Here is a 16,748-nt window from a genome sequence, read left to right on the forward strand (position 1 = left end):
CAATTACATAATTGTATTTGTATATACTCTAGTCGATGAAGTATATTTCTCTATACGGCTAAATGAGGGAAACTTTTGACAATTCTACTATAATTGTTGATTGTTAGACGAAACTCAACATTTAAAGTTGAATTGCTAAAGGTGTCCTTAATTTAGTTATGTAGAAAGATCTTCTTCGCCGGTTAAGAGTATATATATAATACACTTATACGTTTAAGAACTTCAACGTCGTTTCTTGTCATTTGTAATTAGTTCTTCACTAGTAGTCTCATTTGTATTTAAATTTTGTTTAACACTTCAAGACCGCCATATGTTTCAATTTGTAATTGTTGTAACTTGTAGTAACGTGTAATTTGTAAACATGCAATTTCAATAAAATTGCAACTTTAGCCGTATTTTTTTCAATTTTATTTACTCACATTGCATACAAAAACAAACTTGAAAAGTGTAATGTAATTTGATTAAAATTGAAAAGTTGAAAAATGCAAAAAAAAAAAAAAATCGTGGAACCGGCGAACCGGCCCGGAACCGACGGTTCAAGCCGAAAACCGGCGGTTTTGAACCGCCGGTTTTTTGAACCTGAACCGGAACCGTCCGAAGCTAGGCGGGCCGGTTCAGGTTCTTGAATATCTCGACCCTTGAACCGCCGGTTCGGGCCCGGAACCGGCGGTTTACGACCCTTGTGCATGCCTAACCCTATTTATAAACTGGTAGATTTTTCTTAGAATCATCAACAAGTTAATCTTGTGACAAGATAAATTCATGGTCATTATGAAACCTCATAAAAGAAAGTCTTTATGTTAAATATCATCAAGAATCCATGTATTCAAAAGAAATCTTCTAACGCTTTGAATATTAAAATTCTAGTGATTTGTAAATAAAATCAGGAGTAGTAGTGTATGATAATGAGGACTTGTACATCAGTCGCTAAGAAGTAGTAGTAGTTTGATAGGACCTCATATTCTATTTTATTCCGGAGTGTTCTGATTTTATTTATTTTTCATAGTGGTTATGATTTGATTTGTTTTTAATTTACTTTTCTAGTTTATATGAGATCCTTTTGTACCACACATATTATAAATATGTGTGAAGTCTTTTATTATTATCAAGCAAAATGAATAATTAAATTAATTAATCTCATTCTCTCTGAAACGCCCCCTAGAACTTCAACTAGGGTTGTTCTTTTTTTTTCTCTACAATTTCACTCAAATAATTCCTTTGATAGGCAAAAGCCTATCAAATTGGTACTTTCATTAGGTTCTCATCCTCCAATTGATTTCCTTTGTACCACTATGTCCGTTTTGCTGTCAGACTCCCCTCCTAGTGCTCATCGATTTTCTGGTGTTAACCCCGTGTGTCACGACTGCATTTTCTAAGGATAGAAAACACGGTTGATCGCGACTAGGGGAGGATTAAAGAAGCGGGGCAAGAGATAAGGGGAAAATAAAATTAGATATTGGTTGCAAGACATTACTAACCAAGTACTGATATATAGAAGAAAAGATACTCGATCATGAAAACTCGAGTAATTGTTTGTAAAAATTTCAAAATATCAGAGTTTTGAACAAAATAGACTTGAGTCTTTTAAGATGCACAACGGAAGCAAATGAACGCGGTTCCATGTATGAAGACATGAACCTCCGAGAGTCAAAATGTGACTGAATTAAATGTCTTGTCTCAATAGCACTTCCTCCACCACTTCGCTGCTCAACCTGCACATTTAGAAATATATGCAGGGCTGAGTACAAAAGTACTCAGTGAACACATTGCCGAAAATTACACATATACATTTGAAAATATTGTCAAGCCATCATCACAGTAACACTCGGGGGTGTTATTGAAAAGGCCTCGAGCTTACTAAAAATATTCACAGTGGACTGCAGTCCCTTTTTCCTGTACTTAGCCATACCTGATCACATTGTGCCGTCGAGATGGTGTTCTCGCACGGTCACCTTCTCTGCCCATCATGTCAGAGGTATTCTTGTGCCGGGAAGGTGGCCACCTTCCACGGTCACCTGCTCTGCCCAACATGTCAGAGGTAGCTTGTGTACACTAGTCCGAGCGGGGACACCACCCTCACTGGGACCCGAATTTGACTTATATCATCATTCATAATTCACTTGGCCTTAGCCAAACAGATAGGCATCATACACAAAACATTTATGGCAAGACAACATCACTTGAAATAACAACGAACATAGGTTTGAGTTTTCATAAAATATCACCTCAAAATAATTTGCATTTTTATCCACATTAGTATGTAGGATAGGAAAGTTCACCTTGATCGTTTAGTTCCCTTAACTTGAATTTTCCTGACTCCACCCTTAACTCAGGGAGATAGCCTTTTGAAAACAAACAACGTACTAATAAGACTCGAGAAATTCACATACTTATAGGAATGCATGCCCCTACTTTATTTCTTTTATCATTTGCTCGCCGTTAGAAAATTTTAGAAACTTGCATATTAATTAAATTGGAAAATTTAATTAATAGCACTTCTTTATCAAACTTAATTATTTCTGTGACTTAAGAACGTCGTCTCCCTCTTTCTTCCCATTTCCTTAGCGGCCGCCCGAGGCGTCGCGGGGCGATGCCGGTCGGCCACTTACGCCCAAAATTCCTCCGTTGGCTCCTCGTATTTTCCATCATAATATCGAACAAAAATCCCAAAATTTATTTAAGCGCATAATTGAATTATCGCAACTATTTCCCTTTGAACTATATTTATTTCGGACTTAGGATAAAATTATTCATCCTTCGAAATATTCCGGAATTAATTAAATAATTCGCCACTATTAATTATCGGCCCAAAGATTTATTTAAAAGCCCAAGACATAATTATTTTCCCACCTTATATCTCCAATTTAAAATTTTAAAAGCCCAACAAAATTTAATTGAAGCCCAACTAACCAAAACATCCCATTTAATTTAATAGGCCCACTTCCTTTAAACAAACAAAGGCCCAATTTATTTAACTCCCACATCCCCCACGCCTCTCTCTTCCTCTCTCTCTAACTCTCTACTTCTCTCTCTCGTCGACAAAATTGGGGATTTTCCCAGAATTTCCTTCGCCTTCCCGATTCACTCCACGCCGTCGGCCGCTGCTCGCCGAGAAGACATGACGCTGCCGCCTCGGTGCTGTCGGTGCAGTCTTCGGGTCAGCCTTCGCCAGCCTCCGTCGATTCAACGTTGCTGCTGCCGTCGCGCTCCTCCGTCGGTTCTCCCCTCCGTCGCCCGACGCCCCAAGGTAAGTTCTTAACTTGATTTCAGTTCTTTACAGGTTCGATCTTTAATTTGGTTGCTTCGATTTATTCGATTCATTGATTTCAGATCGTAGTTATTGTTTTGATTGTGCGATTTGATCGGTGATGCTGGTTGATTGAATTATGTGGGGAGTGAAGTAGGATGATGTGTTGGGAGCAAAATGCAATAATTCACGTTTTAAAAAAAAATTGGGTAGGAAAAAAAATACCTTGAACAGATTTCAAAAGAACAACCGGTAGCTCCTTCTCTCGAATTTGGATTCTTGGTTTCTTGAATTTGATTGAGTAGAAGTTGAGAAGAATAAATCTTGTTCTTGTTGCAGAAGAATGAAATAGGAGAAAACTAATTTGTGAAAGAGTATTATAGAGGGGAGGTTGTTGATAGATATGGGAGAGATTTGCATAAAAGTACATATACATAAAAGATGGCAAGTGGCGTGTAAAGAAATCATCACTTTAGAAAAGCAGGTGCTTTCATCTGCAATATTTAGTCTGCAGCAACTATCTATCTAGTTTTTTTTTCTTCTGGAGTTTGGATTGACTCTCACTTTTTCCATTCAATTCTCTATTTACAGATGAAACTACTTGAAGAAGAAGAAAAAGAGAAGCTTAAAGATAAAGAGAAGCGTAAAGATGAAGAGCGCAAGGAGCGTAGGAGAACAAAAGAAAGGGAGAAAAAGGTTGATTTATTGACTTGGTGACCAAGTTACATTTATTTGATTTTTTTTTTCATTTGTTTATTAATTTAATTATTTGAGGATTTGTTTACTTATTCATTTAATTTGGTGTAGGTATAATCGGTTCAAGTTCGTGGCCGTCCGTGCTGAAGTACCCGATTTTCTTAGAACGCATGATGTATAGATTAAATTTTGTTGGACTTTTGTTGGATGTATCAGACATTAAAATTTTGATTTTGGGATCTTATTTATTTATTTATTATATTCATATAGGTGTAATATATTTACGTGTTCTATTCACTTTCCTATCGTCAAACAACAACAACAATCTATCGCAACTCGGATTTAATCGCCTAAAAATCACTTATATAGATAATCAAGCTAATAATACTGTTTCTAATAATATCGGTTTAGCGGGTCGTTACACCGTGAGATGGATTTTTGATATTCAAGAATATTTTGACTATCATTTGTTCTCTGATTCCTATCGTCTATTCTTTGTAAGGTTATTTTTTGACCATCCAGCATCCATATGGCTCCACAAATGTCGACGCTCGAATCCTAATTGTTCATGGCAAGAATTTCTGGATGTTGTTTATTATAACTTTGATAAGGATGACATTTACTTCGTAGAGACGAATAAACTTTTCAACAAAATTATGGAGGCAGTTGAATATTTAGCAAAAAAAGAGGCCATGGCTAAAAGGGAGGCCACATCTGATTCTATCGTCGAGACTGCTGCAGAAAACGATGATGAGTCAACAACAAATGTAAGTCAGACCCCATCATCGAAGAGACGGTAAAAAATGATGACAAATCGCCTCAAAAGTTGGATGAGCCAATGGTTTTGGTGGAAACCAAATTTCCTCCAAAATCCCACAGCCCAAAAATCACTGTTGTCATCATTGGTTATGTCAGTGAAGTCGTGGAAGAGATCTCATGTCCAAAGACGGTTTCTCCATCACTTGTTGCAGTCCCAAACGATACAAATTTGTTTGCAGACGAAGATCCAGACAAAGGCACGAAGATGGAAGATTATTTTCTGACTTCCACCTTAAGGGCATGGTGGTTTTCAACGGTGGGGGAGTTGATAGGGACCTGATATTCTATTTTATTCCGGAAGGGAGCTGATATTCTCTCCGTATATTTATTTAGTTTATTTATGTTTTAGTAATATTTAGTTGTTCTGATTTTATTTATTTTCCATAGTGGTTAAGATTTGATTTGCTTTTGATTTACTTTCCTAGTTTATAGGAGATCTTTTTGTACCACACATATTATAAATATGTGTAGATTTTTTTTATTATTATCAAGCAGAATGAAGAATTAAATTAATTAATCTCATTCTCTCTCTGGCGTGAAACGCCCCCTAGAACTTCAACTAGGGTTGTTCTCTTTTGTACTCAAATAATTCATTTGATAGGCAAAAGCCTATCAAATTAGTTGATAGGTACCTCAACACCCACTCCGGTAGCACCAAAAGTCGGGCAACTCAGCGAGAGGGACTCAATTCACACTCACGTCACAGCTGCTCCAGCCAAGGCCCAACAACTCTGTGGCTTCACGACTGCCGACCCAATCATTCCCATGCAACCCAAACGTCGAGTAGAGCCCATCCCAGCAAGAGACGTCAAAAGCCTGAGAACCACATCTCACCAAATCTGAAGATATCAGCACAAGATAATTCTTATTCTAAGTCAAGGATTTGGTGTATATCTATATCATTATCTCTCGTATCTTTAAGTTATTTAGTCATTCTAGATTCTATAAATTAGTGGTACGTTTAGCATTATTTTCATTGAGAAATATGAAATAAACTTTTATTCTCATTCTTGTTCTGAAAACCCTAGAACTTCTACTAGGGAATGAAGCTTAGTAATTTGTACTAGTACTATGTTGTATGGCGTGTGTATTGTCTTACAAAATAAAGAGATGAAGCTTACACCCGCACTTAAGCATGCAGTGCATTATGCATTTTGTCTGAAACACATTGTAAGTCTTGATGGTTTTGGGTTAGTGCAACATCTATGCATCATGCAAATTTCATTTCCTAAAGCTTAGAACCCATTAGGAGTATCTTGCCTAATGCCTACATATCTCATGTCCTTAGCCCCGTTGCATCTTAAATGAAAATCCCTTTTGAGTTGCAAATGTTTGACCACATCTTATGAGATTAATTGCTTATTCTTTTGTTGAGTGAATATTCCAAAATGAGAGTTGAAAGTTGAGTGAACCGGATTATCCAACTCAAGTTTAATTGCCTTGACTTTTTGATAATTGGAATCATGTGTTCAGATTGAATGAATTGAGCTTAACATGAATTATGAGATTTTAGGATCGTGGGAGACTCTGTCGAAGATAACTATTAGGTTGCTTGATTTTTGTTTGTGTTTTCTTTTTAGTTCTGTTTTTTGTTGTAGTCTTGTGACTCTTATCTTTCTTTTCTTCACTACATGCTTAAGGACAAGCATACTTCTAGTGTGAGGAGGTTTGATCGCGCTTATCTGTTGCATTTTATTTAGTATCATTTGAGCTCTAATTGAATTTAATCTACACTTTTTGTATGTTTTTGGTGTAGAAAATGAAGGGGAGACGGTTTATTCCATTCTTGCATATCATTTACCACCATGGAGGGGAGTTAGCTTTTATGGGAGATAATTGCTGCCACATTTCATAACTATGGGATAGAGTGAAGGATATTAACATCTATAATTGCTTTATGTTCTAATTTTGAAAACTTTATTGTTCCATCGAGACTTGTGAGTCTAAGACTATGGTTATTATTTTAGTTCTATTTAATCTGATTGTTCTAGTGTTTTGGGTTATTTGCTACAGTTCGTTTATCAATTTCAGCAGTAGTTAAAATTTGGTTTGAATTTTAACTTGTTGAAACATTTTCCTTTCGAATTTGCATTTGTTTAGGTAATTGATCGTAGCTTGAGATTTAGATTTGTTTTCCTTGTCTAAAATTGATTTTTGTCGAGTCTCTAAGTTTAAGATTCTTGTTTTCTTTTCATCTTGTTTAAGTTCGGTTGTTTGTTTAGCTTTGCTGCATTAGCTTGTTCATTTCATAGTTGCAAGTGTTTAAAAATTGTAGTCTAGTGAGTTAGACTTGGGTAATCGATATTGTTTAGCAATTCCATAGCTTTCATGCATCTGCATTTTGATGTTATATAGTGCAGTTGCTTTCATGTTACATAGTGAGAAAATCCTAGACATGCTCTTTTCCTTTCCCAATCAATAAAAGATACTTGAATATCGATAAAGAATTTAAAAATATTTTTGAGGTATGGATACTCGTAAAAATTAATGTCACAATCAATAGATGATACTTGAATATCGATATATTATTTAAAAATTAAATAATATCAATATATCAATATTCAAATATCGTCTATTGACTGTGACATTCATTTTTACGAGTATTCATATCTTAAAAATATTTTAAAATTCTTTAATTATAAAAAGTTAAAAAAGAAACTTTTCTTGCATGAAGGGTATATATTTTTAATAAACTTATCACATAATCATATTTTTTATAAATATCTTTACTATATATTTTTCCTAAATTCTAAATATAATTTGACCTTCAGTATCATTTAATTCTGTGGCATGCAAGAAAAGTTTCTTTTTCAACTTTTTATAATTAAAGAATTTTAAAATATTTTTAAGATATGGATACTCGTAAAAATGAATCTAACGGTCAATAGATGATACTTGAATATTGATATATTGATATTATTTAATTTTTAAGTATCGTTTATTGATTGTGACATTAATTTTTACGAGTATCCATACCTCAAAAATATTTTCAAATTATTGAAGTATTAAAAGTTGAAGAAGGAACTTTTGATATTGAAGGTCAAATTATATTTAGAAATTAGGAAAAATATATAGTAAAGATGTTTATAAAAAAATATGAGTATGTGATAAGTTTATTAAATTATATATACTTCAAGGTATTGAGGGTATTTTCGTCTGGTAAATTTGGAAATAGTAAGAAAATATACTTCGATTGATATTAACTCATAGTTGACGGACCTCAAATGATATTTTCAAAGTTCACGGACCTAAAATGAGAGTTTGAGAAAGTTTGTGTACCAAAAAGATGTCCCCTCTTATTATAAAACCAATATAAATAATTAGGTCTCATATTCCACTAACTTTTCTAACTCACTATCCTGTACATTTCTTGAAACTCGTGCTTATACTAATTGAAAATCTCAATGCAATCGGTTCTTGGATTCAACCAAAACCAACCGGAACAATCAAGGAACTAAATCACACAATGTATTTGAAAATGAGTAAAACAAAGAACAATAAAAAATAAGAGAAGAATCAATGGAGATCGTTTTATTCAGAAAGAAAGTATGGAAGAACTCGAGCTCTCTTAGATGAAAATATCTTTTTTCTCTCAGCTCGAAAAGTGTACAAAACTAACTTCCCTCTCCTTTTAACATTCAAATATTTGGTGGGAAATCTGAAAACAGAAAATTAGAATACTGCACTACAGTCATTTTATTCAATAAGTTGTGCAGTTGTGCCCCAACTTCATAACACTAATTGTGACTCCTATTATGGGACGGAGGGAGTATAAAACTGCTGATCTGACGTTTGCACTATCTGAGAGAGCCAATCTTTCAAACCGCAATGGTCACTTCGAATTATAAACTCGCGACCGAGAAGATATTATCGACATTTTTGCACTGATTCTACAATGGCGTAAAGCTTCTTATGATATGTCGAGGCAAGCAGGCGCTTAGGGCCAAGTTTCTTGCTAAAGAAAACAAGAGGGTGTCCGTTTTGTAACAATACAACAACGACTCCAAAATTTGGCGCGTCAGTTTCAACAACGAAAGGTTCATCAAAGTTGGGGAAGCGGAGGACAAGAGCCGAGCACATGGTGTTTTGAGCAGATCGAAGGCAGCGGTCGCATCATCACTTGAAAGAGTCCTTCAACAAATCAGTGAGTGGTGCAGCTATGATCGAGTAATCATTCACAAAACGATGCTAATACCCAGTGAGACCCAGAAAGTCTCACAATTGTTTGATCGACTTAGGTAACGACCACAGTTTCATTGCTCAATATTTGCAGGGTCCGCTTGTAATTCTCCCGCTGAGATAATGTGACCAAGGTAATATGTCATTGAAACACTAAAAGAGCATTGGGATAGCTTTGACAAAAAACGTGTTGTCGGCCAAAATACCCAAAACCATACACAGATGGTCGATATGATCACTGTGAGAGTTGTTGTAGACCAAAATATCATCGAAGAAAACGATGACAAATTTCCTTTGGAAAGGCTAAAATATGTTATCCATCGCCGCTTGAAAGGTGCATGGAGCATTTGTCAAGCCAAACAGTACATCAATAATTCAAAGTGCTCGTTGTGCGCTCGGTATGCTGTTTTATGAACATCATCAACATGCATCCGAATCTGGTGACAGTCGGACCACATATCCAGCTTGGAGAATACCCTGGCCACGTACAATTCATCAAACTGCTCGTCTGCGGTGGGAATAGGGAAGTGATCTGGGTGGTGGCCATATTTAGGGGGCGATAATCCACGTAAAAACGAAAAGTTTCATCCTTCTTGAGGAAATAATTGAACAAAGCATGGAAGATTATGCTCTAGAGTGCTTGGAGGAGCTTGCTTCATATTCACTTGTTATGGTGTACAAGAAAAGCAAGTCTAAAACATCTTTAACGAGGTCGAGTTTGAAAACTTTTGGCCTTCACTCAACTTGGTTGCATTTTTGTTGAAAAGAAGCCAAGAAAAACAAGTTTTTCCATGTCATGAATAGTTATGAAGATGGATTAGGAGAAGGAATAAAAGGGCAAACTAGGTTGTCTATACATAATAAGGTTTTGCTTGGCATCAAAGACGAGCATCGCTCCATCGATGAAAATTGTTCATCCTCTGCAAAATCTTGGAGCAGGGATTTTATCTCGGAGGCAGGTTAAAATGGGAGAACCAAAATCGGATTTTGGACAGGGAGAATAGATAATAGTAAGTCGAATCAAGCTGAATTTAATTATCAATCTGAATAACTTCATCACAAAAATATGTGGAATAAAGGAATTGTACATAAATTATATGATTAACATAAACAGAAAATATTATGTGGCATTTTAAAATAATTAATAAAATTGAATTAAACTATAAATAATATAAAATGTAAAGTTTTTTAATATTTTAAACCAAATCAAATTTTAGTAACCAATTTTATACAAACACTACGGTTTAGTAACTATTCATGAAATTAATCCCAAACAATAAGAAGCTAGAAAAACTTCTGGCCAAAAAAACCACATTCACAAAAGCAAACACAAAAATAATGGAGAAGTTAATATCGAATCCATCATATTTTCCATTACACAAAACACAACCAATTAAAGTGTCCATTACTTTATTACAAGAAGCATGAAACATTTACCTTTTTGCAGTTTTTCATGACTTGAAGTTGTGAGAAGGTGATGAACAAGCCTTACAAGAGATGGCTCTTGATATATGTCTGTCCTGATTTGATTATGCAGTCTCCATTGATAGATTGTCCCACTGTGCTTTAACAGTGAGATTCAAAAGCAGTTTCAAACTGATATGTAGCTAAATGACTTATTAGATATGTAAGGTAGTAAGGTACCTGATTAGAACTATATGGTGCCAATGGTGAGATTAAATGGAACCCTAGAAATGGATGGTTGGTTCTGTACTGCCAGACTTTTGATTGACTCTATTGCCTTGGCTGAGTCAACTACACTTTTTCTGATGTTCTCAATCTCCAACTTCTCCAGGTTTGTTGCCAAACCCTCTGGTATTTGTTGCAGGCGCTCACATGATTTAATTACAAGCCACCTAAGCTTCGGGAAATGAGTTGCTGAGGCTGCCCAGTTAGCCACATCCGCTTTTTCAATCAGCAAGAACTGGAGTTCTGGAAAGTCATAATCCACATTCCAAAAGTATCCACTGAATGCATTTTCTTTCAACTTGAGGACCTTAAGGGAGCTGATAGTTGCCAATGCAGACATATGACCTTTCCATGTCAGCTTGGTGTTCGATAAGGTAAGACTCATGAGGGTTCGGGGAAAGCAATCTGGCCTAGTGAGGGCCAATGGAGAAGCTTTTAACTCATTTACTAGCTTCAACTTTTTAAGGAAGTGGAAATCCTGCAGGGAAAATGTGTTGAATAGATTTGCTACTTTACCTTGAATCCCCAGAGTCTTCAGGTTAGGAGCCCTTTTAGTGAGAGCTAGCTTGCAAGATTTGGGTGACAGTCTGCTAAGCGTGTGGAGGTTTTCACAAGCTTTACCATTCCACTTCTTCTCATCCAAGATAATGGCTGCTTTAGTTTTGAAACGTGTCAACTGCTCCATCTTCCATATATTTGCTTTCACTGTTATGGAAAGTGAATTTGTTATCACTATGAGAGTCCGCAGATTCAGCAACTGGGACATTTGTTTTGGAAGAACATCAAGCTTATCAATAGACAAAGTGATGTGCTTCAACAGAATTAGTCCTGTGACCTTGGGAAATTCTTCGAATCTGACGGACTTGCAGTTCATAACCCTAAGCACATCGAAAGGAATAGTTGAAATGTGCATTGGATCCAAGTCACTAGGTTTCTCCAAGAAGCAGATGAAGGAACGGATGAGTGGTCCATTTGGTTTTTCAGATAGGAATTTTGAGGGATCAGAATGAAGACAAATACGTCGGAATGTATGTAACTCAGAAAGTGGAGGCTCATGTTTCCCTTCATTCGATGCTTTCATTACTCTGAACAGATTCTCCTCCATAGCTTTGGCTTTGCAGAATTCACGTATTATATCGTGGACACGACATGTTTTAACTTGATCGAGATTCTTCTTTGTCACTATCAACAAGCTCTTGTTGATAAGATCTTCCAAGATTTTCTCTGCAGCTTCTTCAAAGCTCCCTTGCCTTGGTCGTATGAATCCTTCTGCAATCCACAGCTGGATCAATGTGGAGGCCGGGATCTCATAATTTTCAGGAAACAACCCTGTGTAAAGAAAACACAATCTCATGTCCCCGGACAAGGTATTGTAACTCATTTCTAAAACATTTGAGATGAGCTTGTCCTGGTCCTTCTCTAATATCTTATTAATATTCTCATAGACGGTCGACCAGTTCTCTTTAACACCAATGATTGCTCGTGTTTTGGTGTACTCATATTGAAGAATTCCTGCAATCAACACAATTGTCAACGGCAATCCACCACATTTTTTGGCTATATTGACCCCTATAACTTCCAACTGCGGAGGGTAGCTCTCAAGATCACCGAAAACCCTCAATTTCAGAAGCTCCAAACTTGTCCCTTCTCCTAGATTTCTCATTACATGAGGTTCCCTTCTGATATTAACTTGTGTAGCAATATTCCATATACGACTGATTACTAGGACTCTGCTCCCTTTGTTTTCCTCTGGCAAGATTTTTTTTATAACTTCCCAATCTTTCATTGTCCAAACATCATCCATAACTAGCAAGAATTTTCTATTTGCCAAGCCCAAACGAACTGCTGTGGCCAACTCTTGGTCCGTCGGGCTATGCATGCCCTCTGGGATAAGTGCTTCCACAATTTTGAGAAAAGCAACCCTGCTGTCAAACTTCTGAGTAACGGCAATCCAAATGCGTAGTGGGAATTTTTGACGGACTGTTTTCTCCTGAAATATCTTCCTCCCTAGTGTTGTCTTGCCGAGGCCTGCCATTCCATGGATGGAGATAACATCAAGTTTATCCTTTGGTTCCATTAGATATTTAATAATGGTGGCTTCATCTTCAAAATCTACTACTTTATCTAGCATGTCTGACTGATCTTGTAAAACAGTTATAGGCATAATTGATTGATCCTGTATAATGAGAGAATTGTAAGAAATATGTATAATGAATACTGGAAATCAAATGTTATGCATAACAGAATTTCAATAAATTCCAATCCACTTCCAACTTGATGTTCCAATATCTTCTAGTCATTTCTCCTCACACCACCACTTTTTATTAAACGAGATATATTCATTAGATAATACTACCTCCGTCCCTGAAAATTTGTCTCAGTTTTCCATTTTCGTCCGTCCCCCAAAATTTGTCTCATTTCACTTTTACCATTTTTGGTAGTGGACCACATATTCCACTAACTCATTCATACTCACATTTTATTATAAAACTAATATATAAAAGTAGGTCACACAACCCACTAACTTTTTCAACTCACTTTCCATTACATTTTTTAAAACCCGTGGCAGGTCAAAGTGGGACAAATATTTGGGGACGGAGGTAGTAATAGTACATTAATATTTAAAATATTTATATTCAAATTTATCTTATTGCAATTTTTTTAGAATATAAAAATGTAAGGAATAATTTTTAAAAAATCTAAACTAATAAAAAAAATTTAGAATACATATAATTAAATTATGTTAATATTGAAAGAGACATAATAACAATACAAGTAAGATTTATAATTGTGGGTTTTATTTGGGTATAGGTTGGGCTAATCCTAGGTCTCAGCTCGACTGGGCCTGGGTTTGAAAATGGACCAAATCAAAGAGTAATCCATACTCGCTCTGTTTCACTGATGGGCCAGGCCTGAACCATGTTGGGCTGTGTCAGCCACACAGTTAACAACTCTAATTCCTACCACGTACACTTTTGGTTAAATCAATTAAAGTAGTAGTAGTCTTTTGCAAAAATCTTGCTTCTATGTATAGAAATCTACTTTCTAATAGCTATCTCAAATTTTGTCTCTGTATACATATATAAATCTATTTTAACCAGGTTTAGATAGAAAGAAAAGAATAGCTAAATTAAAGATATAGAGTGTCCACAATTTAAAATCCGTCCATGCAGGTTTATATAGAAGAGGGAACATTTTTTTTGTCCACGAACTTTGTCAAACTCTCATTTTAGGTCCGTGAACTTTGAAAATATCATTTGAGGTCCGTCAACTATGAGTTAATATCAATTGAAGTACTTTATTACTATTTCTAAGTTTTTCCGGATAAAAATACCCTCAATATCTTGAAGGTTATATATTTTTAATAAACTTATCACATACTCATATTTTTATAAATATTTTAACTACTACCTCCGTCCCCCAAATATTGTCATACTTTGACCCGACACGGGTTTTAAGAAATATAATGAAAAGTGAGTTGAAAAAGTTGGTGGGATGTGGGTCCTACTTTTAAAGTATTAGTTTTATAATAAAATGTGAGTAGGAATGAGTTAGTGGAATATGAGGTCCAATACCAAAAATGGTAAAAAGTGAAGTGTGACAAACTTTCAGGGACGGACCGAAATGTAAACTGTGACAAACTTTCAAGGACGGATGTAGTATATATTTTTCGTAATTTCTAAATATAATTTGACCTTCAATATCATTTAATTCTGTTAAATGCAAGAAAAATTTCTTCTTCAACTTTTTATAATTAAATAATTTGAAAATATTTTTGAGGTAGTAGTGGTACTCGTAAAAATTAATGTCGCAATCATAGATGATACTTGAATATTGATATATTATTTAAAATTAAATAATATCAATATATTAATATTCAAGTATCGTCTATTGACTGTGACATTCATTTTTACGAATATACATATCTTAAAAATATTTTAAAATTCTTTAATTATAAAACCTTAAAAAACATACTTTTCTTGCATGTCACCAAAATTAAGTGATAATATTGAAGGTCAAATTATATTTAAAAAATTTATCAAAAATATATAGCAAAGATATTTATAAAAAATATGAATATGTGATGAGTATTAAAAATATATACCTTTCAAGGTATTGAGAGCATTTTCATCCGAAAAAACTTGAAAATAGTAATAAAGTACTTCAATTTATATTAACTCATATTTGGCAGACCTCAAATCAGGGACGGATCCAGGAATATAAATGAACGGGGGCAAAATTATATGTATTGGAAATTTGAGAATTTGAGAAGGGGCAAATATAAAGAAATTTCAAAAAAAAAATTACAAAATTGACAAAATAGCATATAGTAAAAATATTTGAGGAGGGGCATTTGCCCCACCTTATATTAAGGTGGATCCGTCTCTGCCTCAAATGATATTTTCAAAGTTCACGGACCTAGTATGAGAGTTTGACAAAGTTTGTGGACAAAAAAGATGTTCCTTCTATATAGAAAAGAAAAGTGCAGTATCACTAGGGAAACTTGTACAGTAATCTGGTTAAAAAAAATACCCCTATTGCTCGTAAAAATGGACTGAATTTTCTTCTTAGTTCGTCGCATAGAATTAGTCCATATTTTTCCCTTTCTTTTTTGTTTTATTAATTATGGGTTTCATCACCTCCTGCGTTATTTCAAATATTTTTCCTTCTTTTTTCTTCCTTTTATAAATTAGGCATTAAAACTTGTATGATCCCCGATAGCCTATTTCTATGGACAGAGGGAGTATAAAACAAAGACAAAGGAAAGGAGAGAAAAGAAAAAGGAAAATTCAGGAATGTTTACCGAATCGATTTCCGTAAAGGGTTCGCTTGTGGATGGGATGGATCCGTCAACATTACTGAAATCCTTGTCGATTAAATCTAAAATGGGTTTGACTTTTGCTTCTCTTAGGGTCTTAATTTGCTTTGCGATGCTGATGCTAAAACTTGTACGGAAGCGGGTGAAGAGATTCTTGGTTTTTGCTGCAGCCTTCTTCTTGGTGGAGCACATCTCGATGGTGTCTTCGACTTCATAAGCAACCTCTCTGATCTGCTTCACCGTTTCTCCAAAGAGTTGACTCTTGTTGCGCACAGCCACTGAATCCTGCAGGAACGCCTGTAACCTACCAAGCTCATTCCCAAGCAGATCCAACTCAAGTTGCTCTCCATTTTTCAGACCCCTGTAATTTCGCAACTCCTCGTTCAAGATTTGCAGGAAGAATACTAATATAGACTCTCCCGACGCCATTAGAGTCAAGAAAGACTGAGATGCAGACAGAGATATCTGATGTGTGTCAGTGTCAGAGTAAGGAGAGGGAGGGAGAATGAGTAGATAGATAGGAAGAGAGTGGACTTAGAGCATCCACTATATACGGATGGTTTCAATAGCCCCGCCCCTTTTTTTGTCTACAGCCCCACTTTTTTGTCCATAGCCCCAATTTTTTCCTTCACTGCCTCATTATAGGCGGACACTTCCAATAACCTCAAAATTTTATAACCAATTTTTATTTTACTTTTTTCGTTGAAGTTTTTAAATCAGCTGAATTGAAATATTTACAAAACGAGGTAATTGAGACCGAATATTCGTTGTATTGGCAAAGGAAAAATTATACAACGAACGTAAAATAATTGGAAGAAAGTGGACCGACTTTTCAAATCTAAAAGCTAGTACTCCCTCCGTCCCTAAAAATTTGTCACCTATTTCCTTTTTCGTCCGTCCCTAAAATTTGTCACTTTTCACTTTACCATTTTTGGCAGTGGACCCTACATTCCACTAACTCATTCACACTCACATTTTATTATAAAACTAATATATAAAAGTAGGACCCACATGCCACCAACTTTTTCAACTCAATTTCTATTATATTTCTTAAAACCCGCACCGGATCAAATGGTGACGAATTTTGGGAGACAGAGGGAGTAGTACCAAATAATTTATGATGGTTGTTGAGCTAGACAAAAAATAATTGGAAGAAAGTGGACTGACTTTTCAGATATAAACATTTAAACAATATTAAAATATATTAAAAATACCTGAAATATTATTACAAATTACTAAAAAATTAAAATTTACATAATTAAAATACTAAAAATTAAAAATTACATAATTAAAATCCTA

At 35.2% G+C, this 16,748-nt stretch overlaps 1 protein-coding gene and 1 long non-coding RNA gene across 5 annotated transcripts; one reads left to right on the forward strand and one right to left on the reverse strand.

The window, feature by feature from the left end:
* The first annotated feature begins 2,867 nt into the window (after positions 1-2,867).
* On the forward strand, positions 2,868-4,208 carry LOC121802253. Of its 3 annotated transcripts, XR_006050755.1 has the most exons (4): positions 2,868-3,247; positions 3,331-3,731; positions 3,855-3,943; positions 4,055-4,208. It is a non-coding gene; the product is annotated as an uncharacterized LOC121802253 (long non-coding RNA). The 3 variants fall into 3 exon arrangements; XR_006050754.1 differs by having other exon boundaries at positions 2,873-3,731; XR_006050753.1 differs by lacking the exon at positions 3,331-3,731 and having other exon boundaries at positions 2,892-3,247.
* Positions 4,209-10,255: 6,047 nt separating this feature from the next.
* Positions 10,256-15,972, reverse strand: LOC121801934 (putative late blight resistance protein homolog R1A-10). Of its 2 annotated transcripts, none has more exons than XM_042201409.1 (3): positions 15,435-15,972; positions 10,586-12,806; positions 10,256-10,500 (listed from the first exon to the last, which is right to left on the reverse strand). In XM_042201409.1, exons 1-2 carry the CDS (start codon positions 15,876-15,878, stop codon positions 10,596-10,598), a joined length of 2,655 nt encoding a protein of 884 aa, XP_042057343.1. In that variant the 5' UTR covers positions 15,879-15,972; the 3' UTR covers positions 10,256-10,500; positions 10,586-10,595. The 2 variants fall into 2 exon arrangements, with proteins under 2 accessions (XP_042057343.1, XP_042057344.1); XM_042201410.1 differs by having other exon boundaries at positions 10,256-10,505.
* Between the last annotated feature and the right edge of the window lie 776 nt (positions 15,973-16,748).

This window comes from Salvia splendens, chromosome 5 (genome assembly GCF_004379255.2).
Source record: "Salvia splendens isolate huo1 chromosome 5, SspV2, whole genome shotgun sequence".
Lineage (NCBI taxonomy): Eukaryota > Viridiplantae > Streptophyta > Magnoliopsida > Lamiales > Lamiaceae > Salvia > Salvia splendens.